The sequence below is a fragment of the Pipistrellus hanaki genome, assembly GCF_964339955.1.
Source record: "Pipistrellus hanaki genome assembly, chromosome: 4".
NCBI classification, from domain to species: Eukaryota; Metazoa; Chordata; class Mammalia; order Chiroptera; family Vespertilionidae; genus Pipistrellus; species Pipistrellus hanaki.
Genome location: NC_140506.1, coordinates 318,042 through 345,422, shown reverse-complemented (window position 1 = coordinate 345,422; position 27,381 = coordinate 318,042). Strand labels below are relative to the sequence as shown.

General features: G+C 48.3%; 1 protein-coding gene across 3 annotated transcripts in view; it reads left to right on the top strand.

The window, feature by feature from the left end:
• The window catches only part of GPBP1 (GC-rich promoter binding protein 1), a 51,737-nt gene extending 31,977 nt beyond the window's left edge, over positions 1-19,760 (top strand). For 2 of the 3 annotated variants that reach the window (XM_084880993.1, XM_084880995.1), the window contains 10 exons: positions 661-784; positions 890-1,113; positions 4,135-4,201; positions 5,195-5,254; positions 10,600-10,784; positions 11,349-11,489; positions 13,142-13,309; positions 14,608-14,795; positions 17,114-17,216; positions 18,907-19,760. In XM_084880993.1, coding sequence (XP_084737119.1) covers positions 661-784; positions 890-1,113; positions 4,135-4,201; positions 5,195-5,254; positions 10,600-10,784; positions 11,349-11,489; positions 13,142-13,309; positions 14,608-14,795; positions 17,114-17,216; positions 18,907-19,065 — 1,419 coding nt within the window. In that variant the 3' untranslated portion in view covers positions 19,066-19,760. The remainder of the gene's footprint in view (positions 1-660; positions 785-889; positions 1,114-4,134; positions 4,202-5,194; positions 5,255-10,599; positions 10,785-11,348; positions 11,490-13,141; positions 13,310-14,607; positions 14,796-17,113; positions 17,217-18,906) is intronic. The other variant, XM_084880994.1, reaches the window with a different exon arrangement.
• The last annotated feature ends 7,621 nt before the right edge of the window (positions 19,761-27,381 follow it).

The window sequence follows — 27,381 nt, the reverse complement described above, 5'->3', positions numbered from 1 at the left end:
CTGCTATGGAGAGGCTGCAGGAGCCTCCAAGGTCAGCCCTCTCTGTGTGCATTCACTCACAAGCAGATGTGCCTCTAGACCCTGCCTGCTGCGACTCCCGGCTCCCCCGAGTCTCCCAGTCTCTGAGTCTCCGGGTGCCTTTCTCTACATTCCAGACTCCACCCGTATGAGCCTGGGTCCATGGGGTTTCGACCGGGGCTGGGGTTCAGTGCAGGTGGGGGCTTCCTTTCTTTTCCCTCCCTCCCGCCAGCCAAGCAGCCCTTCCTCTCTGCGCGCACGTCTCCCTACCTCAGTGTTTTGCGGCTCCCCTGATCCGTGAGCCTCTCTCCTTTCTAGTTGTAGATTTCCCACTCAGCCAGCTTTCCTGTGGTTTTGGATGATGTCTGTATTTTGCCTCGTTCTCTTTATACTATTTTACCTTCCAAATGTTGGGGTGGGTAGAGGTAGTGGCCATGCTCGTTCAGCATGGTGCTCCTGCTTTCACGAGGTAGAAGAAAATAGACCCACAACACGTCCATCTTACAAATTACCAAACACTGAAATAGCTATAACAACTTCCTAACCGCTTAAATTCTGGGAAATAAAGCCAGAGGGTTAGTTTTTAAAGTTATATTTAGGATTCATGTATATGTTTACGCATATGCTTATAATTTGTTTCAGCCCTCATTGAATTTTGAGAAGCATTCTGACCACTTTTCATGGACAGAAAATCGTTACGATGTGAGTCGTCGACGACACAACTCTTCAGACGGCTTTGATTCCGGTATTGGACGTCCCAGTGGAGGTAATTTAAGAAAATTATTTTTCATAATCTTTTAGGACCGTTTTGATTGTGATTGAGACTTTAAGTATAACCATGTTTGAATTTGTAATACTTTTATCAAAAAAGGTAACTTTGGAAGGAAAGAGAAAAATGGATGGCGTGCACATGGGAGAAACGGCACGGAGAACATAAACCACCGAGGGGGCTACCATGGCGGGAGCGCCCGGGCTCGGAGCAGTGTTTTCCATTCTGGAAAGAGCCCAGGACTCCACGAAAACAGCATCCCTGACAATGAGCCAGGGAGGAAGGAAGACAGGAGAGAACGCAAGCAGTTCGAGGCTGAGGACTTTGTGAGTGAATTGTCCTTGTAGTACAAATGTGGTTTTTGTAAGTGCTGCTTCTAGCACAAGCCCATCAGTCCAGTCCACAGCTTCCTCCCTCCCTCCTTACGCCCCTATCCTGCCACCGTGGTCTTCAAGACCCTTTGATAAGTTTGTCATTTTATTCCTTAGAGAAACCTGTTTATTTAAAATATATTTTTGTTGATTTCAGAGAAGAAGGGAGAGGGAGAGAGAGAAACATCAATGATGAGAGAGAATCATTGATCAGCTGCCTCCTGCATGCTCCCCACTGGGGCTCGAGCCTGCAACCCGGCCATGTGCCCTGACTGGGAATGAACCTTGACCTCCTGGTTCATAGGTCAGTGTTCAACCACTGAGCCACACTGGTCAGGCTCCTTATAAAAATTTTAACAGTTTCCCACAGAAATAATGACTGAGTTCTAGTGGCCTGTTTGCAAGTGCATTGCATTTTACTTAGATTGCCTCTCAACATGATACTTATATATGACGCTTACGTGAACCCCAGTATAGCTGTCTTTTCTTTCAGCTACTTTCTCTATTCACAAGTTTCTTTGTGGTCAGGGAAGGAAAACTAATTGCTAGCCTAGGTCAGTTACATTAGGAATAGCAACTCCACTACTAAAAACAAGTATGAACTAATTAAAAACCAAATTTTCTTAATTTTTCCTATTGGTGAAGCTCACCATGTGGCTGGCTTTTCTAAACATGTTTCCAGTTACATAACAATTGATCTAGTGTACACTCTTACCTAGTGTTTGTGGTTCTGGTAATTTCTTTTTGTGTGTATGCTCATTCTCCATTCAGCATTCATTTGAGTGGCTCTGCGTCTAACTCTTCTTGGCCCTCAGAACACATAGGTGAATAAGATAGGCAAAGTCCCTCACTGTTACTGAGTTACATTCTTCTGGGGACGTTAGGACCATAAAAAGAAAAGATAATTTTGCAGGGGATTTAGACAGGATGTGATTGGCTACTCTGGTTTACCAGATCAGAAGAGGTTTCTGCAGGGAAGTGTCTTGTAAGCTGGGACTTGGAGGAGCGAGTGCTGTTACGACCGGAGACTGGGAAGAGCTGGGGAAGAGTCGTGTTAGCTCCCTCAGAGAGGAAGGGTTTAGTGCGTAGGCCTCTTGCCTGCAACGTAAACCGTTTTGGTTTAATTACAAGTGCAGCAGGAAGCCTCTTGGGAGAAGCTGTGTGAGTTGATTTAGTTGATTTGAAGATGATCCCAGTAGTTAGAACTTGAACGGATTACGATGAGAGCAGAGAGACCAGTTAGGAAGTGGCCAGTCCAAGTTGTTCAGGAGAAAATAGCTTGACTGGGTGGGAGCTGTGACCGGCGAAGATACATGGTTTGAGGTGTAGTTTGATGGTAGTTTGGGTGGAGGGTGGAAGTGAAAGAATAAGACAGATTGGATTTGGGTCAGGGAAGTGGTGAGGGAAAGAGAAGGACAGGAGCGGAAACCGGTTTGGCTAGAGCGTCGGTCTGTGGACTGAAAGGTTCCAGGTTCGATTCCGGTCAAGGGTATGTACCTTGGTTGTGGGCACACCCCCAGTAGGGAGTGTGCAGGAGGTAGCTGATCGATGTTTCTCTCTATTCCTTTCCCTTCCTCTCTGTAAAAAATCAACAAAATATTAAAAAAAAAAAAAAAAAAAAAGAGAGACAAGAATTGTGCTTAGTTTCTATCCTATAATCTGGTAACCTTGCAATCACTGTACCTTCCCATTTTTCCACTAGCTAGTTACCATGAAATGGAATTTTTATAATCTAAACAAACCAGAAATGTAACAGTGTGCTCTCATAGAGTTGTGAGGGTTAAATGAGTGATACAAATATGTCATCTAATAAAACAATGCCTGACATATAGCAAGCATTCAATGCAACCTAGTTGCTGCTACGATTATTATGCTCCACCCCCACTCCCAAGATGGCCGGCATCAGCCATTACAATCCTAGTCCTGGCATGCAGACCGATAGTCTGCTGTCTCATACTAGAGGGGTCCTGACAAAGCACATAGAACTGCCACCAGTCTTCTTGAATTTGTGTCAGGAATCCATACTGGTTTGCACGCATGCCCTTTGGGGCTTTTGGTAATGTTGTCAGGAGAGGATTCATTTTTTTTCAACACATGTTAAGCACCTTTATGGCATGGAAGGCTGTGTTGCTAGGTAATATGGGACATATCTGATATAACTAATGGAAACTTAGGACTTTAGATGGTAAACATATCTATTAAGATTAGCTTTAGAGCACACATTCAGTGCTCAACTCCATTTCTTTTTTAAAAAATACGTTTTTATTGATTTCAGAAAGGGAGAGAGAGAAGCATCCATGATGAGAATAATTGATTGGCTGCCTCTTGCACGCCCCTCTACTGGGGATCGAGCCTGCCACCGGGTCATGTGCCCTTGACTGGAATCGAACCTGGGATCCTTCAGTCTGCAGGCTGATTGATGCTTTATCCACTGAGCCACACCAGCTAGGGCTCCATTCTTTTTAATATTCCGAGCATCACTTGTTAAAATAGAATTTGCACTTGGCTTTGAGAACGAGTTGCTAATGAAAGCATCCAGTAATGAAAACTAGCATTGGGGGGGCAGTTTGGTTCTCCTCTTTGCTGCTCTTGACCTCGTGGTGAGAAAGGATGTTCCTCAGATGGATGCAGACTGCACTCCGTGTGTGTGTGTGTGTGTGTGTGTGTGTGTGTGTGTGTGTGTGCGTGTGGTGGGGGGAGGTGTTGGACACTTCTCTCATGCAATTGGGGAGGAGGGACATATTTAAAGACATTGTTCTTGTTTTCTCCTACGAGGAGGGAGGATAGGTAGTAATCATTATAATAATGAGCAGACTAAGTTGAAAGTTAGGGCTATGATTATAATACTCTGTAATCATTGAGATGATGATGTCATTTTTTCAGTATGATTTTGAGGTTACTTTTAAAAGGATTTTTGTTTTTTTTAAATGTGAGAGGTTAAACATTTTTTTGTGTTGTTTTCATTCCAACTTCCAGCCGTCTTTAAATCCTGAATATGAGAGAGAACCAAATCAAAATAAGTCTTTAGCTGCGGGCGTATGGGGTAAGTACTTTTTTATTTATCTTTGAGGGGTATAAAATGTTATTTGTAGGTTTTACTTTTCTGTGTTTTTAAAAATAAATAGGGCAGAATTAAACCTTTTCTTTTAAATAACTTTTGATGTGCTTAGCTACAAAAGGGTGGCACTTAGCTTTTAAAAACAAGATAGATTTTTGAGTCAAAGTAATTGATTTGTACCATTAAGTTTACTAACATGAATTTTTAAAAAACGGTCTTACGTTAATTAATGAATGGATGTATTTGGAGAGTACCCCAACCATCATCTAAAGAAAAGACTTAGTTTTAAATTAATTTTTAGTTTTTCAGAGTTGAAAACTTGTTAACTGGAAAGATACATACTTCTAATCATACCTATGAAAATGGTTACACAGAGTATTAAAATATACCAATTTGCCTATGGAACTAGTCTGTTTGAAATTATTTGCTTTTTGATTGTCAAAGCTTAATGACAGTTTTTCTGGTAATAACTCCGTTTTCTTTAAAATTGCTTAGAGTTTAATAGAATCTTACAAAAGATTTAAACTGCACTTAGTATAAATTAGACAGCCTTTTAAAGATTCAAGTGAAGTTTAAAATAATGGAAACATTTATAATATAAAGATTTGATATCCGAAAAATAAATTTTTATTATTTGATACCAAATTCAAAGGTGGTGCATTCACTTTGGAACTTGTACACGTTCATTTGTATGTTTCTACTGAAAGTCAACAACTTATCAAAACAAGGATTGTGGCTGTGGCAGCATACTAGTCCTAACAATAAAGGCATTATTTTAAACTTTGCCACTTCCTGTGCTGTTCTTTATTGTATTTATGGGGTGATGCTCTGGGGAATTACTTTGTTTCTTTTGATCTCCAGATTGATTTAAGGGTTTTTGAGGGTGGGGGTGGGGGCGGTCAGACACTTTTGTGAGAACCATGTGAATGGCATTGTTTTTTCTGTATTGCAAATTAGTATTTCTACCACTCTCCCCAGGCCTACACGCCCAGACACACACATACCCAACCAAAAAAATCTCCCAAGCTCCTCTCTTAGGTATGTTTCCTTATTATTCAGTTTTTCTGGGAACAGCTGATTGCATAAGAATATAGAATCACCTGGAAGGTGTTAAATAGATTCTCTAAGGAATTAGGAATGATTTGGATTTGATTAGAATGAAAGTACATAAAAAGTCAAGAATGTCAGTGAGCATTTGTCATATAAAATCTCCTATAGATACTATTGGTATTGATCCTTTGTTAATTTGATAAGTTTAGAAATGATTTAAAGGCAAATACATCTTTGAAAATATTGAGAATACCGTGTGTTAATAAAGGATTTTGGTTCTACTATTTCAGGGTTGGTGTAATAAGGATTTGAGCACTATAGTTGAAAGATGTTTAAAAGGAAGATGCACTCTTGACTGTGTCTTAGGTAAACTGAGAAGTGTGTCTGCATTAGAAAGAAATGGTTCATGGTGGCTTGGTTAATTGGTCAATTCCCAGTACTTCCCATAGGAATACAATGAAACTTCCATTGTATAGCACTTTATTATTCCTTTCTCGCTCCTCCCTCCCCCCTTCCCCACCCTGGGTTCCCAAATACTGTTTTACCCACTGCAACATTTAAAATAGTGATTATGTTCCTGAGGAAGACATGAGAGAAATTTAGGAAAGACTTCAATTGAACCTTTTCTAGTGCTTCCTTCCAGGTAAGTAAAAATTTAATAATGGAAATGTAATGCCTATTAAAAATAAATCAGTTTGTCCCTGAAATTATTTCTTATAGATCAAAAATTGCTAGAGCCTAAACATAACATCTCAATTTAAAAAACCTTTTGGGAAAGTAATTAAGCCATTTAAGAAATAGTTACATAAGCTTGATTCTACTTATAAGCTAATTGGATTTACTGGAAACACCTTCATGCAGCTCTACCCGTGACCTTAACCAGGGCCACTGTTGCTCACTAGATCCATCTTATTTCCATTCTTTCATAATATGAAACTAAAGCAAATATTCAGGATGTTTCAGTGTGCTCTCGGGAATTTTAAAAACAATTTAGTTGAGTTGCTTTGTTTGGGGTGTGAGGAGAGATAAAATGATAGGTTTATTATGGTTTGTATGCAATTTGAGACATAATTAGGGACTGATGTTTGTGTTTTCAGGACTCCTACTGGCTATTTTTGTGTGGACACAACCTGTCAGCAATATGTTATTGGCAGAGCCTAACAGACATGCAGTGCTTAAGAAACTAAGTCATGAAAACCTGTCATTAGTAATCGACTTAAAACTTAGTCTTGTTTCATCTCCGAATTCTTGTGACTATTCCTTTATAACTTGATGGACTTATCTGACTTTTGCTCATAATTGATATACTGCTTGAGAGCTTAAGGTTCATTTTTAAGAATTTTGTTTAGCTTTCAAAATCAAAGCAAATTGGTGACTAGTTTTGTTTTTAAAAAAATATATTTTATTAATTTTTTACAGAGAGGAAGGGAGAGGAATAGAAAGTTAGAAACATCAATGAGAGAGAAACATCGATCAGCTGCCTCCTGCACATCCCCAGTGGGTGCACTGGGGATGTGCCTGCAACCAAGGTACATGCCCTTGACCGGAATCAAACCTGGGACCTTTCAGTCTGTAGGCCTACGCTCTATCCACTGAGCAAAACTGGCTGGTGACTGGTTTTTAAAGATGGGATGTTTTCTAGAGAATTCCAATGATATTAGCCACAAGCATACAGATATGATTCCATTAAATAAGTTAGATCATGTTGAAAAGCACTGTTGATTTTTTAAAAGGAACTTTGTAAGCAGGATCAAGAGAAGGGAATAATCTATCAAATATCTTTGTAAAAGCATTATATGGATAAATTATGTATTGAAATGACTCCACTTTCCTTGATGTCCTTCTTATATGGAAACAATTAAGATTATTCCAAGGATCAAGGTTGAGAAAAGAAAGGTAAGGGGGTTTGATTGGACAACTTGCCACAAGTAAATTCTATTTTGTCAGGGTTAGGAGTATTACTTGTTCATCGTGGAAATGGTTTTTACTTTAGAAGTGCATTTCTTTAAGCCTGTCCTTCATATGAGTAACATAGAGGGTTTGTTAAAGGAAAAGTGCCTTACCCCTGCTATTGACATAAATCGTTAAACTCATTTGTTTAACACTCTCATACTGTTGTTGCAAAGCAAAACAAACTTAAATTTCATTAAATTAAAAAGTTCAAACAACATCAGTCTCTATAAAAATGATGTCAACAGGCTATTGAGTAGAATAGTGTTCATAGTGCCCTGGCCTGGCTCCCCTGGGGGGAGTGTCGCCGGGCACCATAGGCTGTGGCTTCAGTTCCTGGTCAGGGCAGAGTCCCAGGTTGCAGGTTCCATCCCCTGCTGGGGCTCACATGGGTCCCAGCCATTGTCAGTGTTTCTCTTCACATCAGTGTTTCTTTCTCCCTGCCTCTCTCTAAAAAACAGTAAAAACATATCCTTGGGTGAGGATTAAAAAAATGTGCTCACAACAGGTACAGATTCTCTGAGTTTAATATTTGTATAGTGATTCTTATGTGACTCGGTGTCCTCCCCGAGTGTGAAGATGCGGTCCAGTTACTGTTTTACCCTTTACTTGGCTGTGTGCTTTTGTTCACACACAAGGTTGTTTCTTTTCACCCTCTCCGGTATGGCTCAGTGGATAGAGCATTGGCCCGTGGACAGGAGGTTCCTGGTTTGATTCCAGTCAAGGACTGGTACCTCGGTTGCAGGTTTCATCCCTGGCCCCACATGCAGGAGGCAAACCAATTGATGTTTCTGTCCTTCCACCTCCCACTCTCTTCAAAAATCAATGGAAAAATGTCCTTTGGATGAGTATTAATAGAAGAAGAAGAAGAAAAAAAAGAATAAAGTTGTTTATTTTCTGAGTCAAGATAATGAGGAACTCCATTAAAAATGGCGTTGGTGTGATGGTGAAGGGGGAGCGGGGTCCCTGATGTCATGGGTAGTGTCCCCTTACAAGCCTCTTATTCTGACAACTTGGTGTAGACTCAGTATTAGTGTTTTTCCTTTGGAAGAGTCTGGCCAGCAGCACCATGCTCTCCAGTAGCACAGTGCAGTGTTAAGTACATGGGCTTTGGAATGAGACGATCCTAACATTAGGCCTTGTACGTATTGGCTAATTTAGGCTTTGGAAGATTGTACTTACTCTCTCAGAGTGAATTTTGTTATGTGTTAGATATGAGGATGATCACAATAATCCTCATGAGAAAAGTATTAATGATTGTTGACTATGTAAAATCCTTGGTCATGTAATAGGTGTTTAATAAATATTAGCTAGTTATGTTGTCCAAATCTAATAAACCAGGGAGATTCTAGTAAATTTATTAAGAGGCCAAAGAGAAAAATTTTTTTTAAGTGATATGTCAAAGAATAAATTAATAAGTGAAACAAATTTTATATGGCAGCTGTGGAGAGTATAATGAAAGAAAGGATGAGAAATTAAGCATATGGCCAGTTTGTTTTGTATTACATGTAACTATATATTCCTCACCTAAATTTTCCCATTTAGTTTTGCAGAGAGTGGAAGGGAGGGGGGGAGAGAGCAGGGGGTAGAGGAGAGAAAGAAACACCGATTAGTTGCTCCCCCCCTCCCCCCATGCTTCGACTAGGGGCCGTGCTTAGCGCCTGCAACTGAGGTACATGCTCTTCAGTCTGAAGGCCAACGCCCTAAACGCTGAGCCAAACCAGCTAGGGTGATGTGGCAGTATTTTATTTCTCATCTTTCTTCCAAAAGAATGGAGTCACTTCTACCACTGACTTTGTATGGAAGGAGTAAAAATAATTACTATATTCACAGATATTGGGAGCATGACCAATAGGATAATAAAAGGATATTGAAAATTAGTTATTGGTAGATTCCAGTTGTTTCTGAGGATGACGGGGCACTAAGAATACGAAAATTTATAGTCATGCTTTCCTTCAGGTGCCTTAAAGTTAAATTGGACAAGAATACCTGCTAAGGAGCTTGATGCAATGAGCATGTGATTTATAGTCATTCTCTAAGATCACCCCCTTTCTAACTCTAAGGTCAGTGTTAGGGCCCATCACCAACACAGACCGTTTCTCTTTAAAAGAATAATCAAGAGCAAGGACCGTGCCACTGCATCACGTGGGGTATGACGCCGAGCAGCTCAGGCACAGACAGTAGGAGGCGAGCACACAGGGAAGGGGTGGAGTTCTGGGCGGTAAACAGCCACATACACGGTGACTGACGGTCTGCCTGGGAGGTGGGCACACACGGCTGTGTGCAGACCATGTATCATAAAGAAGTAGCCCTGAAGCCTGTGGATCCCGTTAACCAGTGTTCCCCCAGTAACAATAAAAAGTAAAAGAGTAAACAATTTGGGTAGTTTCCATACAGTTTACCGATTGGCAAAGTAAATGGGAAAAAGTAGGAGACATTGGATGTGGTTTGTTCACGGGGAAGGAGGATTGCGAGTCTCTGCCCCGGGAGTCCTGCAGTTCAGTTTCTGAGTGACCCCTCAGGAAGTTGGGTTTGGTTGGTTGAGGTGGAGCATCACCATAGACATCTATGCAACTCACTGCACCACAGGATCATCTCTTATATGCAACACTAGAACTTTAATTTAGATTTTCTTGGGTTTCTTTCTTCGAGTTAATTATTTTATTCTGAACTCTTTAATTATGAAACTTGTGTTTTCAGAAATTTTCATTGCAATAACTGGGAACACGCTCACAGGTTAACACCTGTGTGATTATACAGACATCGATCAAACTCTAGGAGTAGTTTTTCATGTTTCATGTTTCATGCTGTGGTCTTGAGAAAAGCTTTTAGTTAGCAAGTGCTGTTCTTAGTACTACCTTCAGATGTAGGATTGAGTCGGTTACCCTGCACCTCATAAATGCCTTCATTTCAGTGGTCAATAAATATTTGAATGAATTGATTAGTATGTCAAAATAGAACTCTCTCATCAGTCATAACTCAAGAAGAAATAAGTGAGAATGAAAAGGAATTAGGAAAATTCTCTTTTCAAAATGGAAAAGCGGAAAATATACTTGGTATTTCAAGTCTTAAGGGCCATTAGGATGAGAACTGCGATGAACATAAAATATATTAGGAGCTAATCTTGCTTTGGTCATAGTTAACATCGCCAGGCTACTGTCTAGCTGGTCCATTATCTGTATTACTTCACACGGCTCAGTTCTTCCTGTGATTTGCTCAGCTATGTTTTAGCTGTATTTCTTATGCAGGAGTATAGCTTATACTTACTTAGCTTACACGACCCAGGAAGCAGCTGTTTATTTAAATACAGTCAAGGCTTAGAGTATGCTCTTCTTTTTATGTTAAAATTTAAACTAACGCCTGCTCGTGCTTTGTCTATGCAGAGTACCCTCCGAACCCCACATCTAGAGCGCCCAGGATGCTGGTCATCAAGAAAGGCAATGCCAAGGACTTGCAGCTGTCAGGGTTCCCCACTGGAGGGAACCCCCCGTCACAGCCCCTGAAGAACGGGACTGGCCCCAGTGTTTATAAAGGCTTGGTCCCTAAGCCTGCTGCTCCGCCCACAAAAGTAAGTTCCACATGGTGAACATCACATGTTGTAATTGATATCAGTTGAATTATTTTGGGAAAACAGTGTTAGGAAATTTACACTGAATTGTTGGAATGTTTTGTGGGGAACTGGTTGTGTGTCATTAATTTTAATTTTCCTTTAAATGGCATGTGTTTGTCGTGTGTGTTTTCTTATTTAGTAGTAAATAAAGTCTGTAAAACTTGTTTTGCTAGATGCATCTATGGCATATTTGCATAACAATATATAATGCTGTTTTCTTGGTGTACTGTTTTAGGTTTTTGAAACTCCCACTAGTGTTTTCTTGACAATAGGTAAAAGAAATCTCATTTTAGGTTTATAAAACTGAAAAAAATTGCAATGTAGTCAGATGTTTTTATTTGAATACCACGCTTTGATTTTATTTGTAGAAAAAGATACAAGAGAATCCTGTGGTAACAATTATGATATAATACAAAAATATGTTTTACAAGCCCCATGTAGTCCCCCTTATTTTATATTCTCTTCTCTCTTCTGTGTAATCTGTGTTTTTATAGATATTAACGTCTGTGTGCTTTTCTGTAGCCTACTCAGTGGAAAAGCCAAACTAAAGAGAATAAAGTTGGGACTTCTTTTTCTCATGAGTCTACATACGGTGTTGGCAACTTCAATGCTTTTAAGTCAACAGCCAAGAATTTTAGTCCATCAACGACGACAGTGAAAGAGGTGCGGCCTTTACAATTGTTTCTGAGGAATGTAACCTAGTAATCACAAGAGTCTCATTGCAGCAATACCCACGAGTTCTTTCACAACACTTTTTGAGATAGTTCTCCTACTTGCTGACACTTTTCAGCATTAAGTAGGAATGAGTTTTAATGAAGATTTCCAAATATCCCAAAATGTAGACAAAATAATACCCATATACCTACCGACCAGAAAGACTAAGAATTAGGAAAATGACAGTTTAGACGTTTTCTTATAAAATTATGCATTAGGGGCTGAGGAAGCTTTGTTAGTACTAACACTTAGGGGACAGAGGGAGGGGGATGAGGGGAAATGCACATTCTTGCACTGGGTGAGATGCCTGCTAAGGTAAGTATTTTTGTGTCCTTTGGCCAGGTTCTGAAACTTCAATGCCAGGAAGTTTTCTGACCAGTTTAGGGTCAGAAGACACTTGTGACTATAATTGTACTAAGAGCTCTGGGCACTGTGTGGGAACACATCTCATGTACTAACTACCCTGTTTCCCCAAAAATAAGACAGTGTCTTATATTAATTTTTCCTCCCAAAGTTGCGCTAGGTCTTATTTTCAGGGGATGTCTTATCTTTCCATGCGCTAGGTCTTATTTTTAGAGGATGTCTTATTTTCGGGGAAACACGGTAGTTCTCCATTGTAGAACGCCAGAGCTTTGGTGAAGTACCAGCATTGTCAGCAGGTTAGCTATGGCGTAGATTCATTACACTTGTACAGATGTTTTGCCAACAGTTAAGCATTATGGCTTATTTCCATGGTTAAAACCTGATCCAGAGTTCTAAAACTCTGTTTCCTACTGTATCCCACTGTCAAAAACAAAACACGGAAAACAAAGGGATGTCAATACGTGATCTTTCCCCCTTCCCTCCTGCTCGTCCCAATGTCCCCTGGTGAAATCCTACCTGGTAAAAGCCCTATGTGTGCCTGTGTGTAAATACATGTAAACAGATCTTATGGGAGCTGTTATTGGACCTTGAAGCTGAGAATTCTGGGAAAGACAGCATACAACTGCTTTTCTGTGTATTGTAGAAATGCTTAAACATTTCAGGGTTTTTAGAAATTCCATAAAATAGTATTTAAACTCCTAACTTTGAGTCAGTTAGTTCTTTGTGATATCAGACCTTAATTGTTCCTGGGATAAGAAAGTTCTTTTTTTCTTTTTTGAGAAAATTCTTTTGTTTACTTATCTAATGGAGTAGATAAAACATTGGGATAGCCGAAGCCGGTTTGGCTCAGTGGTAGAGCGTCGGTCTGTGGACTGAAAGGTCCCAGGTTCGATTCCGGCCAAGGGCATGTACCTTGGTTGCGGGCACATCCCCAGTAGGGGGTGTGCAAGAGGCAGCTGGTCGATGTTTCTCTCTCATTGACGTTTCTAGCTCTCTATCTCTCTCCCTTCCTCTCTGTGAAAAATCAATGAAATATATTTAAAAAACAAACAAACAAACAAAAAAACCAACAAAAAAACCACATTGGGATAGAGGAAGCTCTTTGACAGAGACCTTAACACCAGGTTTGTTTTGTGGATGAAGGTGAAAGAGAAGGTTGTGGTGGTGGTTTCGAACGTTACATTGACATTAGTTCTCTGTTTACATATTTATCAATCTCTCTGAATTTTTTTTCTTAGAGTAATCGCTCCAATTCCTCTTCACCTGTTGACAAACTCAGTCAGCAGCCTCGTCTCACCAAGCTGACCCGAATGCGCACGGACAAGAAGAGCGAGTTTCTGAAAGCGCTGAAACGGGACCGAGTGGAGGAGGAGCATGAGGAGGAGAGCCACGCTGGCTCTGAGAAGGTGACTTGGTTTGGTAATGGGTCCTTGGAGTATTTGGGCCAGAACCAGTTAGGACCCTTGCATCAACTTTAATGACTTTCCCCCTAAAGTACAGTTCTCTCATTCTGTAGTTCCTATACAAAAGTAAAATTGAAAAAATTCCTGTTCAAATATGATTTTTGTTCTCCCCACATTGCCTACCTTCATCCTTTAGGTTTTTGCTTTTGTTGAAAAATGTGAATATTATACAATAGTTAATAATCTGTGTGTATCCATCACAGCTTAGTTTTGTGTGTTTAACTAGTATTTAATATATATATATATATATATTTTTTAAAAATATATTTTATTGATTTTTTTACAGAGAGGAATGGAGAGGGATAGAGTTAGAAACATCGATGAGAGAGAATGATCGATCGATCAGCTGCCTCCTGCACCCCCCCCCCCCCCCTCGGGGATGTGCCCGCAACCAAGGTACATGCCCTTGACCGGAATTGAACCTGGGACCTCTCAGTCCACAGGCCGACGCTCTATCCACTGAGCCAAACCGGTCTTGGCTATATATTTTTTAATTGATGTAAGGTAGAGTTAGAGTGAGAGAAAAATCAGTGATAAGAGAATCATCATCGGCTGCCTCTGTCCTGTCCCTGGGGATTGAACTGCAGCCAGAGCATGTGCTCTGACCAGGGATCGAATCAGTGACCTCTTGATTTCTGGGTTGATGCTCAACCACTGAGCCTTACTGGCCAGGCCATCAGATTTAATGAGAAAGTCTTCTGAATTTAAGCAGAGGCCCAGGGCATGAAAAGTCATGCCCTGGAGGGGGGGGGTCGCTTAGCCCGGCCTGCCCCTCTCACAGTCCGGGAGCCCTCAGGGGCGGGAGGTGACGCCCATCACACCTCTGCCGCTGCCACTGCTGGCGGCGCAGGCCTTGGCGGGCCCTGGTTACCTGAGGGCTGGGCGGCCCTGGGCAGCTGCCATCTGAGTCTTGCCTGCACCTCTGGCCAGCCCTGGGCGGTTGGGGGGACTGGGCGCCACCATCTTTGAGGGAGTGACAATCAATTAGCATCTCCCCTCCTTATTGTCTGTGAGTGCCACCATTTTTGAGGACGTGTCAGTCAATTAGCATATTCCCTCTTTATTGGCTGTGGGTGCTGCCATTTTTGTGATGGGATGAGGGTTAGTTAGCATATTTTCTCTTTATTAGATAGGATGATTATAAGCATTACATTTATATGTTGTTATCAACGTAAGAGAACTAGGATTTATTAAAGTTTTTAACAACAGTGTTTTCTTATTGTTAATTCCCTAAAAATCAGGATGAAGACTCATTTAATTTGCATAACAGCAATAGTACTCACCAGGACAGAGATATAAACCGAAACTTTGATGAAAATGAAATCCCGCAGGAGAATGGCAATGCCTCTGTCATTTCCCAGCAGGTCATCCGGTCCTCAACCTTCCCGCAAACGGATGTTCTCTCAAGTTCCCTTGAGGCAGAACACAGGTTAGTGCTCATTTTTCTTCTCTGTATTTTTATATTGAGGGTTTTGATATTATAGAATATAATGTTTTTAGCAGTTTATTGAGGTGTGATTTAATGCCGTACATTTCACACATTTTGAAAGGTAAGTTCATGGACTTTTTTAGTAAATTCAGAGTTGTGCAGTTGTTGTCACAGCCTAGTCTTAGGCACTTTCCATACACCCAGAATAACCCGGGCTTGTCTGCCGTGGTTACTCCTCCACCTTCCTGCCGTAGGCAGCCCGATCTACATCCTGTGTTTGTAGCTATGCCTTTTTTTGTTATTTTATAGAAGCAGAACCTTAAAGCATTTGTTCTTTATGTCTGGCTTCTTCTCTTAGCATGTTTTCTAGGTCCATAGACCCAACAGCACGTGTCACTTCTATGCTCCTTTTCTTACCTCCGTGCGCTGTACGGCTCTGCTGTTCATAGGCCGACGGGATTGGGCTGTTGGCACTTTGTGCATTTTGTGAATTGTGCTGTGAGTGTCCCTGTCACAGTGTGTACGTCTGTATGGCATGCTCAGTATTGTGCCCAGCACCTGGCACTCACTATGCGTTCAGCTTCTCTTCATGAAGGAGGTACAGCAGTGCCAGGGCCTCTGCCTGTGGGGTGACACTGCTGAGAGTGAGACGTGGACATGGCAAGGTGCTGGTTCTCCTGTGGGAGAGGGGGTGCTTGACAAGCTCTGAATCCTTCATGGAGTTAGAGATGACCTTGTTAAGATAGATTTCTAATTGTGGGGGAACACAAGGTTATTATTACTAGTTTTTGTTTGTTCGTTCATTCTTTCAAGATCATTTGTTTTGAAAGCTATTCCAGAAATAGTTATCAGTTACAGCCTGGGAATAAGGGCACAGAGGAGAAAATGGACAGTTAGGAACCTGGACTTCTGTGACATGAGATAATTTGTTCCATCTGCATTGTTCAGGTTTTAACAGTGAAACCAGTTAGAGTAGTCTGATCTATAGACTCTGGACTGGGTGGCATTGGGATGGAGGAGAGGTTAGAGGTCAGACAGGGCACTGGAAGGAAATGTTAAGTGGTGGAAAGGAATGAGAGAAATAGTAATTAGTTAATGGTCCAGAGGCAGCATATACCAATTGGAGAGGCAAAACACCAAATCTATTTCCTTCTCTGCTGTCAAGAAGGCAAGATGTTTTACTTACGTCATCTTAATTCTTTGTAAAACCCGGGTCTAATATTCATTTTTTTTAAATATATTGATTTTTTCACAGAGAGGAAGAGAGAGGGATAGATATAGTTAGAAACATCAATGAGAGAGAATCATCGACCAGCTGCCTCCTGCACAGCCCCCACTGGGGATGTGCCCACAACCAAGGTACATGCCCTTGACCGGAATTGAACCCGGGACCCTTCAGTCCACAGATCGACGCTCTATCCACTGAGCCAAACCGGTTTTGGCTAGTATTTATTTTTATTTAGAATCTGACACCAATATTGTATGAAGTTATTTAAAAAGGCGTACAAGTATACAACATAGCTAATTCGTTGCAGGCTCCAGTTGAGAGATGATAGGTGTAATTAGGAGTAGCAGATACTTAAGACATGGAATTAATTTTTTACAAAGTACGCCAGATCCGCGTAAAACATGTCCATCTGGAAAAGAAGTGTTCGAGTCCTTGAGCCAGGCGCCCGGCTCTGGCGGGGTGTTTGCGTTTGCCAGCTGGAGAGGTGGTGGGTCTTTTCCTGCCCGATGGGCCTAAGGTGAAGGAGAGGAGAAGAAGAACCACATTAGTCGTTGTGCTTGGATCCTGGAGGAAGCTTTACGCCCTCGCTGTGGTTACAGAGCATCACGCCGTGCACAGTGCTCAGGTGCTGAGGAGGGTGACGGACATGCACAAGAGATGGTACCAGCAGGCAAATAAGTTACAAAGTGCACATGAGGGCGGGATAGCCCCTTTTCAAAGTAGAAGACCTGGTGATGAGCTAGGACAGAATGAACTGGTGGTGGTGGTAGAGCAAGTGGGTAAGAAATTGCGTTTACTTTTGGTCCACGAATTTAGCAAATTGGAGGTTTCTAGACTAGTGCCTTTTGCAAGTTTCCAGCCTAGAGAGCCTCAAACACCAGAATTTAAGCAGTGCATTCTGGTCTTGTTATCTAAGATGTTTTATTGGGCTTAATCTCATCTGTTACTTTCAGAAAGACATCCAAAGCATAACTCAAGTCCTTGTTTAATGCACTAGTACTCTGAGGACTTTGTGAAATGGTTCATGTTCTCTCCCACGTGACATAAACAGGTGCGGCTCTAATTTATTAATTCCCCCCCTTTTTTTCAGATTGTTAAAGGAGATGGGCTGGCAAGAAGACAGTGAAAACGACGAGACGTGTGCTCCCTTAACTGAGGATGAAATGAGAGAATTCCAAGTTATTAGTGAACAGGTGGGAAGACCCGAGTCAGACAACAGTTCCCTTCCCATTGCCTTTTCTTAATCATAACAATGGATTTTAAAAAACAGTTTTTGGGGGTTGGGGGGGTGTTACAGTTTTTTCCAGGAGTTTATTGGATATCACATTATAGGTCGTCAATATAAATATATCTATTTCTTTGTCATCAGATCAGAAGGACAGAGATATTACATTCCATTGCTCTCCAACCCAGTGGGCACAAAACTTTTATCAGTTAATTATTTTGTTATCAATAGGGTTGTATCTGCCCATCTTGGTCATCACAAGCTTTTACAACCAATTATCTTGGTCTGCCGCCTTATGCTGTTGGTGCCTGGTGAAGTTCTCCTAGTGCCTTTCTCCACATTCACAGCAAAGCCTCTCTCAGATCCACACAGTGGTAAATGCAGTCAGCGGGCTGCTACTCCCCAACAGCAGTCGGCCTAGGTGTGTGGGCTGCACCATCCAGGGTGTGGAGTGCCCGCTGACGTTATACAGCAGTGATGGCACCTAATGGTCCTTGAGAACATCCTGCCACTGATGCGTCACTGAATATAGTGGTTATAGGCCCGCCCCCCCCCCCCCCCCCCCCCCAAGTCTCTCCTCATCCCCCAGTTCTCTCCCTCTGGAAGAGGAACCTACACACAGTGCCAGAGTGTCACTTACTACCTGGCGATGTGGCCTGTAAAAGGGTGCTTAGAGATTTTGATGGAAACTCCCAGTGTCAAACGTTTTTATGAAAGACTGAAGTTGGTAGAATGAACATAGTTATTGTTTGTTATTACTGTTTTTGTTATTTAACTTTGTATCTTTAAATAGTTTCTGATTTGGGACAGCCCCTTCCCAGGCCCCATAAGTGATCTAATGAGCTCCAATTTCTCATTTTCAGAAATAGGAACTAGATTTTTTTTAGTTTTTCTTTCTTTTTTTTTAAATATATATTTTTATTGATTTCAGAGAGGAAGGAAGAGGGAAAGAGAGAGAGAGAGAGATAGAAACATCAATGATGAAAGAGAATCATTGATTGGCTGCCTCCTGCACGCTCCCCAGTGGGGATTGAGCCCATAACCCAGGCATGTGCCCTTGACCGGAATCGAACCTGGGCCCTTCAGTCCGCAGGCTGAAGTCCACTGAGCCAAACCGGTTTCGGCATTACTCTGTTCTTCTTCTTCTTTTTTTTTTTTAAATATGTTTTATTGCCGAAACCGGTTTGGCTCAGCGGATAGAGCATCTGCTTCGGACTGGAGGGTCGCAGGTTCGATTCCGGTCAAGGGCATGTACCTTGGTTGTGGGCACATTCCTAGTGGGGGGTGTGCAGGAGGCAGCTGATTGATGTTTCTCATCGATGTTTCTAGCTCTCTGACCCTCTTCCTTCCTCTATAAAAAAATCAATAAAATATATTTTAAAAATACATGTTTTATTGATGTCAGAGAGTAAGGGTGAGGGAGAGAGAAACATCAATGATGAGAGAAAATCATGGATTGGCTGCCTCCAGCACACCCCCCACTGGGGATGGAGCCTGAAACCCGGGCATGTGCCCTTGGCCGAAATTGAACCCGGGACCTTTCAGTCTGCAGGCCGATGCTCTATCCATTGAGCCACACCAGCCAGGGCTGTCACACAGTTCTTAATGGTAACTCTTGGAGCATAGTGTATTTTAATTTTTTGTGTTTGGCATTTTAGTTGCAGAAGAATGGTCTGAGGAAAAATGGTATTTTGAAAAACGGCCTGATCTGTGACTTCAAGTTCGGACCCTGGAAAAGCAGCACTTTCCACCCCACGATCGAGAACGACGACACGGAGACGAGCAGCAGCGACACGTCCGACGATGACGACGTGTGAGGCCCGGCCTCCGAGCCCGTGTGGCCGCGTCCTCCCTGCCGGAGTCAGTGAACTAGAACTTACGTAGAAACGCCGTGAGGAGCTTGGGGGACTTCAGTGCGAAGAGAACCAAGACTGTGGTGTTGGGCCGCGAACATTCTCTCTTTGTACATGGATGTTGTAGAGATGAGGACTGTGGTGGACGGCGTGGACTCAGCACCACAGCGTTTCTCTGACTAGCAATGTGACGATGTAACATGAGATGTTCTCATTTAATAATAAAAAATTGTGTAATGTTTTGCAAAGCTTCTGTCTTAAAATGTCCGGGTCTAAGAGAAAAGGCAGCTTCCACTGTTTGTTTGCAGAGCCTCTTCGTCCAGTGGGATTCCTCCGCCCATCTGTGCCCGCCCAGAGACACTAGCATGTCGGACCCAGAGCAGTGCACTGAGACTGACCTCCGGCCGCCGTCACTCCCTCCAAGCATTCGCTGCTTAGCCGTCGTAGCTCCGTGCCTGTTACAGCACAGACCCCACCTCCTCCCGAGTTTAAGACGTGGTTTTCCAGAGCTTTATTGGGGATGTTGTGAGACAGGGTTTCCAGGGTTGATGGGAGCGTTATTGTGGGAAAGCTTATTTTGATAAATTATTACATGAGCAGAAAAGCTGATCACACTGGCTGGACCTGTCCCAACATGGAAATAAACTGGATTTTCAGAACCTCGTGCTCTGTGGTGTTCGGGGTGGTCTCCACGCTCTGCTCCGGCCCGGCGCTGCGTCCCGCCCAGGAACGGAGGCTGGCCGCGGCCTCGTCCTCCGCGGCCTCGCGCGCCCAGTGCCCGCGCACCCGCGTTCCAGCGCGCGCCGGGTTAGTCGTTTCTGCTTCTCTCTCTCTGCTGCGGGGAGAGGAGGTGGTAGTTTTATTTTTTCTCTTCTGTGCCGTGTTCCTGTGTCTGCCTCCCTCCCACACCGTACTCACGTATGTTCCACAGCAAGAATGTCCCAGGTCTCAGGCTGAGCTCCTCAGTCTTTCCTTTTCCAAATTGTGTTTTCAGAAGACGTCTGTGTTTTTGCTGTTTCCACCTCAATATTCTGCCTAGATAACCACTCCCTACGTCTGACATGGATGTTCCCTTTCCTCTCTCGTGTGTCTCTCCTCAGTCTTTACCAGGAGGCAGGTCTGTTCCCGGGGCATGGTGGTGAGGGTGTTAGAGCCACACAGCACGGTTCCGTCCCACAGAGCCTGGTGGGGAGTTACAAAGTGCTTGTCATTGAAGCTCTCTTCTGAGTTTGTCACCGGCCATGCAGTCCTCCCCTCGTGCATGCTGGCCGCGCGGAGCCCATGGCTGCTGCGCTCCCACCTTGGCCTCAGCCAGCCCACGCGTCTGCTCGGCTCGCCCTGCTGGGCTAGTGAGCCTGCCAGTGCACAGGTGTTCGCCAGCCCGAAAGGCCCCGAGAACCGTGGCTTCCATGTGAACGCACCTGCTGAGCTTTCTGGACAGCTTCCAGAGGAGAGCTGGCCGTCCTCCGCTCTGGCGTCCTGCCTTCGCTCAGGGTTCTGGGCCCTCGTCCCTCAGCAGCGTGTGGGGCGCCGGGCGGTGCCGGGCTGTGGTCGGCTCACAGGTGCGGCGGCGGCAGCACCGCGCCCGGTCCTTGCCGTGGACCATGCTGGGCTCCGTTCCCGTGGGCGAGAGGGCAGCTGTCTGCCGCAGAGCCACGCTCTGACTCGCCATCTCGGGAGCGGGCGGCGGCTGCACCGGGCTTGGAGAGAGGGTGCCCACAAGCACGGGAACCAGCTAAGCTGTGATCTGGAAACACAGCTCGGCCACGGAGCCTGAGGCACCATCTACTTCACATTTCGTTTTTGTGTGGCAGGTTCTCCTTAAACACAAACCACTCTATCGCGGCAAAAGTGGACACAAAATGCACACTGAAGGCATGTCGTCTGGCAGGTGTTGAACATCACGGCCGTCGGGGAGTGAACGTGTCCCGCCCCAAAAAGGTGTCTGGTACCCCCCCGCCCCCCCCTGCCTTTACCATCCCTCCCTCCCCCAGCCGTTTTCGGGGGGTTTGGAATGTGTGACCGAAACTTCCTGTAATGGGTTTAGCGTAGCATTTCAAAAAGTGTATTTTATGTTTTGTGTTAGTGGGGTAATTTTTATTTTCATAAACATTAAGAGTTGAAGCAAATGCTCAAGTGTAACAATGGTCCGGTTGGCCTGATGACATCAGACTTTGAACAGAGTTCGGGTTGGAGGGCACGTGGAGGAGCTGGGGAGTGTTTGTGGTGTGGGTCTCAGAACACACACGTGTTCACTAAACATGCAAAGGGCCGCGGGCGTGTCCTGACCCCCTGTCTGCCCTCCGCCCCCCCACGCAGTGAAGGTGAGCCTCACAGTCGCTCCTCCATCTCCAGCCTCTGCTCCCAGGCTCCATAAGGCGCTTTTCCGACACGCTGGCGGCAGGGTTCACACCTGTTAGGAAGGCGCACACGTGCTCCGCTGGCGTGCCCGGTGCTGGTGCGTGGGCTGCACACGGGAGGGTCCCGGTGTGATTCCGCCCGGGGCACAGGCTCTCGCTGCCGGCTCGGTCCCAGGAGGAGGCGTGCAGGAGGCAGCCCGGGCTCCCCTCCCCGTGCCCCCCTTTCCCTGCGGCTCCTGCGGGGCGCAGGCGCTGATGGACCCGGAGGCCACGGAGGGCGGGCGCTGGCTCCGGAGCCGGTGCCACGGAGGCAGACCCAGCTCAGCCAGGAGAGCCAACGCCGAGGACGCCCGGCCGCAGGCTGCCCCTGGGCTGGCCGGCACCGTCTCCATGTCCCGTCCGCCCCTGTCCACGGAGCCCGGCCACGCCTGGCCTGGTGGCCACGGACAGGGGCCGCCCGTCCGGTCAGGAGAGTCATCTCTGGTGCCTGGCTCCGGCCGGGGTCGGGGAAAGGCCCTGATGTGACCTCACTCCTGCCTGGATCCCTGAGGGCAGGTTGTTAGAGACACAGATCTGACGGGACTCGTGGGAGAAACGGACCGAGTGGGGCTGCCAGGGCGGGTGGGCGTCCCCTCCATCTCCCCCACCTCCACCCGAGAGGCCGCCTGGCCGCCTCTGCCAGGAGACCTGACTCTGAACCCGATCCCCCACCCGATTCTCACCCGTTACCGTGCTCAGGGCTCTCACCCTGGCGGGCAGGGACCCAGGCCTGACTGAACTCCGCTCCCCGAATCATGGTGCTCGGTGAGGGATCCTGGTCCCGCGGGCAGGGAGGTGGCCGGACCCTGTGGGGGCCATGGCGGGGCCTGGGCTCGGGTCTGGTCCTCGGGCTCCCGCCTCCTGGTGAGAGCGAGCTCGGCCCAGGCACCTGTCCATGTGTGAGGAGACCAGGGCCTGTCACCAGCTCAGCCTGACCCCTCCCGGGCTGCAGCCTCAGCCTCAGCCAGGGCGCCTCCTCTGGGTGGTGGGGAAGGAAAGGAAACCCCAGTAAGGACTTCGTCCGACTGTTTTCATAAAAGAGAATGAACACCAGGGGGCAGCAACGCCCCACCCAAGGGCCCGCAGGCACTCCCGTCTGTTCAGCAGGACCTGGGTCTCCCGTGTCCCTGGGCCCGGGCCCCGGGGAAGCCCTCCTCCCCGCACCCCCCACCCCGACCCTGAGCCGACCGAGCCCCTGGTCTTCCCCCGAGAAGTGAGTGAGGAGGTGGAGTCCTGCGTCTTTTCTGAGATCTGGTTTTTATTTATTTTATTTGTTGTTCTCCCTCCCCCGACGGTTTTCTCCATCGCTGTTGAGAGAGCGGGGAAGGGAGGGGGACCAGAGAAACGTCCATGTGAGAGAGACATCGATTGGCTGCCTCCTGCCTGTGCCCTGATCGGGCCGGCGCAGCTGCAACCAAGGTCCATGCCCTTACCGGAATCGAACCCGGGACCTTTCAGTCTGAGGGCCGATGCTCTATCCACTGAGCCACACGGGCCAGGGCGGGTGCTGCTCCTGAGGTTGAGGGGCCCTCGGTTCACAGGGTCGCTGAGGCCCTCACGGGGGACAGGACCGGAGGCGGAGCCAGGCCCGTGTCCTCTGCGACCAGGGTGCCGTCTCACTAGAACCTTCCGAGGCCGTCACGCCGGCCAGCGGGCTGCGTCCGTCCTCCTGCGAGTGGTGGGTCCTGGGGGCCCCGGAGGGTGACATGCCGTGGGAGGAGGGTTGCAGGGCTGCTCTCCTGTGACCCTGTGACCCTGTGACCTCGAGCGGTCACATGACCTCTACTTCCTCCTTTGTAACACAGGGGAGTTCCCTGGAAGTGCACGCTGACTCTGACCCCAGGTCCCCGGCCTGTCTGGCTGGGGCCCCTGGTGTGTGTGTGTGTGTGTGTGTGTGTGTGATTGTGTGTGTGTGTGTGTGTGTGTGTGTGATGGTGTGTGTGTGTGATGGTGTGTGTGATGGTGTGTGTGTGTGATGGTGTGTGTGTGATTGTGTGTGTGTGTGATGGTGTGTGATTGTGTGTGTGTGTGATGGTGTGTGTGTGTGTGTGTGTGTGTGTGATGGTGTGTGTGTGTGTGTGTGATGGTGTGTGTGTGTGTGCTGGGGCCCTCGGGGCTGAGGGTGAGGATGCGGAGCTATAACTGCAGCCCTAACCATGACCCAGTTCCGCTGACCGGGCGCGGGCGGGCAGGCTGTCCTGGCCGGTGCCTGGCGGTTTCCCTGCACCTGGTCTCACTTTCACTTCCAGGAACACAGCAACGGAGCCTCAGCCAGCACCCTGACCCCGTGTCACCCCGAGTCCATCGGATCCGGCCCAGCGAACCCGGCCCAGGTGCCTGGGCCCCTGCGGCTGCTGGTCCTCCCTGCAGCTGTGGCTGGTGAGCCGGGCTTCCTAGCAAAGGGGAGTCTGGGGGGCGCTGGCTTCAGCGTGTCCTGACCCCCCTGGCCTCCCTGGACAGGGCACCCCTCCTGGACAGGGCACCCCTCCTGGACAGGGCATCCCTGGGGTCGCCCTCACCCCTGAGCTGCGGTCAGCCCTCACCCCTGAGCTGGGGTCGCCCTCACCCCTGAGCTGGGGTCGCCCTCACCCCTGAGCTGGGGTCAGCCCTCACCCCTGAGCTGGGGTCGCCCTCACCCCTGAGCTGGGGTCGCCCTCACCCCTGAGCTGGGGTCAGCCCTCACCCCTGAGCTGGGGTCAGCCCTCACCCCTGAGCTGGGGTCGCCCTCACCCCTGAGCTGGGGTCGCCCTCACCCCTGAGCTGGGGGTCGGGCAGGGCCAGCTCAGTAACCTTCCATCCATCTGACTGACACTTGGAGAAGGAACATTCACTGTGAAAAGTGACATCACTAAGTGTCAGCCGGGAGTCGGTGAGCCTGTGTCCAGGGCTCTGTCTGCTTTTTTTCTTCTTTTTTAAAAAAATATTTTATTGATTTTTTACGGAGAGGAAGGGAGAGAGAGAGAGAGCTAAGAAACATCGATGAGAGAGAAGCATTGATCAGCTGCTGCTTGCACACCCCCTACTGGGGATGTGCCCGCAACCAATGTACATGCCCTTGACTGGAATCGAACCTGGGACCTTTCAGTCCGCAGACGGACCCTCTATTCACTGAGTCAAACCGGTTTTGGCCGCTTTTTTATTTTTATTTTTTTTTATTAATCTGTTTTTATTGGCTTCAGAGAGGAAGGGAGAGGAAGGGAGAGAGAAACATCAGTGATGAGAGAGAACCACTGGGGATCGAGCCATCCTGGGGATGGAGCCTGCAGCCTAGACATGCGCCCTTGACTGGGAATTGAGCCCAGGACCCTCCAGTCCATAGGGCGCCAATCTAGCCACTGAGCCACACCAGCCAGGGCTCTGTCAGCTCCCCGTCAAACCCGGAACTTGCTTCCATCGCTACCTGAGCCGGCTCCTCACAGCAGCTCCCTGGGCCCCGCACGAGGGCCGAGGGCCCCAGGGCCCTGCAGGGCCCTGAGCTGAGCCTCTGCGGCGCCCCCTGCAGGCGGGACAGGTCAGGACAGCGCTGATCACCCAGGCGGGGCCGGGAGGTGGACAGTGGCTGCACAGACCCCTGGGGAGGTGTTGCTGCCGCCCCTCAGGTGGGTGCTTGGTGCACCGGAGGCCGGCTGGGCGCCGGGCGCAGCAGGCAGGTGGGCGGGGTGGCCCCTCGTGCCCGTCCGGCCACACGGACACCGGCCTTTGCTGCGAACAGGACCCGGCAGGCGACCCCGCTTTCCTGCCTTCTCCCCGGGGCTGCTGTTTGGCTTGGACACCAACCTCGCCGGGCGGGTGTTTATCACCGCGGTTTCTGGTTAGTTTCTCTTTCGAGTGAAAACACAGAAATGTCAGCTCACAGCGTGGTGGGGGATGTTTAGATACAAAATAAACTGTTTTGTCAAAACGGAAAACAGCGAGGCCTGGGTGAACCCTGCGCCCTTCTGTCCGGACCCCCATCTCCTCCCCCCCTCCCCGAGCCCGCCCTCCAGGACGGCGGCCCCTCTGCCGTGCCGGCTGCACGGCCGGGGGGACACGGAGGGAGGCCCCTAGGTCCTTCCCCCCCTGCTGTGCCGGCTGCACGGCCGGGGGACACGGAGGGAGGCCCCTAGGTCCCTCCCCTCCTGCTGTGCCCGGCGGCATGGCCGGGGGACACGGAGGGAGGCCCCTAGCACCCTCCCCTCCTGGCGCGGAGGCAGCAGGACCCCGTGGGAGAACGGCCCCGCGTCTGCACAGGTTCACGCCGGGACTCTCGTGCAGAGCCACATGCAGGTCCCAGCGTGGAGGAGAGCCCTCCGGCAGTATCACGGCCTCAGGCCGTGGCTGTGAGCTCGCAGAGACCACGTCCCCGTGGGTGTGAGTCTGGGATCAGGGAAGGCGGGCACGGCCTCCCTCGAGGTTGTGATGTGCCCGGGCCCGGGCTCCCCCGCGATACGGACGGCGGGTCTCTGGGCCGAGAGGACTGTGGTCAGGAGGCGGCTCCTGCCCTAAAGGAGCTTCTGCACCGGGAGGGGCATGGGCCTCCTGCACACGGAGCGGGGACACCTCCTCCTGCACACGGAGCGGGGACACCTCCTCCTCCTGCACACGGAGCGGGGACACCTCCTCCCCCTGCACACGGAGCGGGGACACCTCCTCCTGCACACGGAGCGGGGACACCTCCTCCCCCTGCACACGGAGCGGGGACACCTCCTCCCCCTGCACACGGAGCGGGGACACCTCCTCCTGCACACGGAGCGGGGACACCTCCTCCCCCTGCACACGGAGCGGGGACACCTCCTCCTGCACACGAAGCGGGGACACCTCCTCCTGCACACGGAGCGGGGACACCTCCTCCCCCTGCACACGGAGCGGGGACACCTCCTCCCCCTGCACACGGAGCGGGGACACCTCCTCCTGCACACGGAGCGGGGACACCTCCTCCTGCACACGGAGCGGGGACACCTCCTCCTGCACACGGAGCGGGGACACCTCCTCCCCCTGCACACGGAGCGGGGACACCTCCTCCTGCACACGGAGCGGGGACACCTCCTCCCCCTGCACACGGAGCGGGGACACCTCCTCCTCCTGCACACGGAGCGGGGACACCTCCTCCTGCACACGGAGCGGGGACACCTCCTCCTGCACACGGAGCGGGGACACCTCCTCCTGCACACGGAGCGGGGACACCTCCTCCTGCACACGGAGCGGGGACACCTCCTCCTGCACACGGAGCGGGGACACCTCCTCCTGCACACGGAGCGGGGACACCTCCTCCTGCACACGGAGCGGGGACACCTCCTCCTCCTGCACACGGAGCGGGGACACCTCCTCCTCCTGCACACGGAGCGGGGACACCTCCTCCTGCACACGGAGCGGGGACACCTCCTCCCCCTGCACACGGAGCGGGGACACCTCCTCCCCCTGCACACGGAGCGGGGACACCTCCTCCCCCTGCACACGGAGCGGGGACACCTCCTCCTGCACACGGAGCGGGGACACCTGCTCCTCCTCCTCACCTGCCTAATGAGGAGACGAGGGGGTTCAGGTCCAGAGGGGGAGCATCTAGGAGAGGGACCTGGGGAATGTGGGGGTTTGTCTGGGAGTGTGGCCCAGAGGGCACGTAGGGGTGCAGGAGCTGTTTGGGTGCAGGGAGTGGTTGGGGTGCTCCAGAGGTTTTACAACAATACTGAGCAGCAGGTGGTTTTCATACACCCCTGCCCCCCTGCTCAGCCCCCACCCACACCCCTGGATGCACCTGGTACAGCTGAGACCCTCCCTGCACGTCCTCACCGGGGCCCAGAGTGGCCTCAGACTCCTGTCTGGGCTGCACGCCCTGTGGGTTTGCACACAGGTAAGGACTGTATCCCCCACTACGGTGCCACACGCGGTCCCCTGCCCGAAGGCC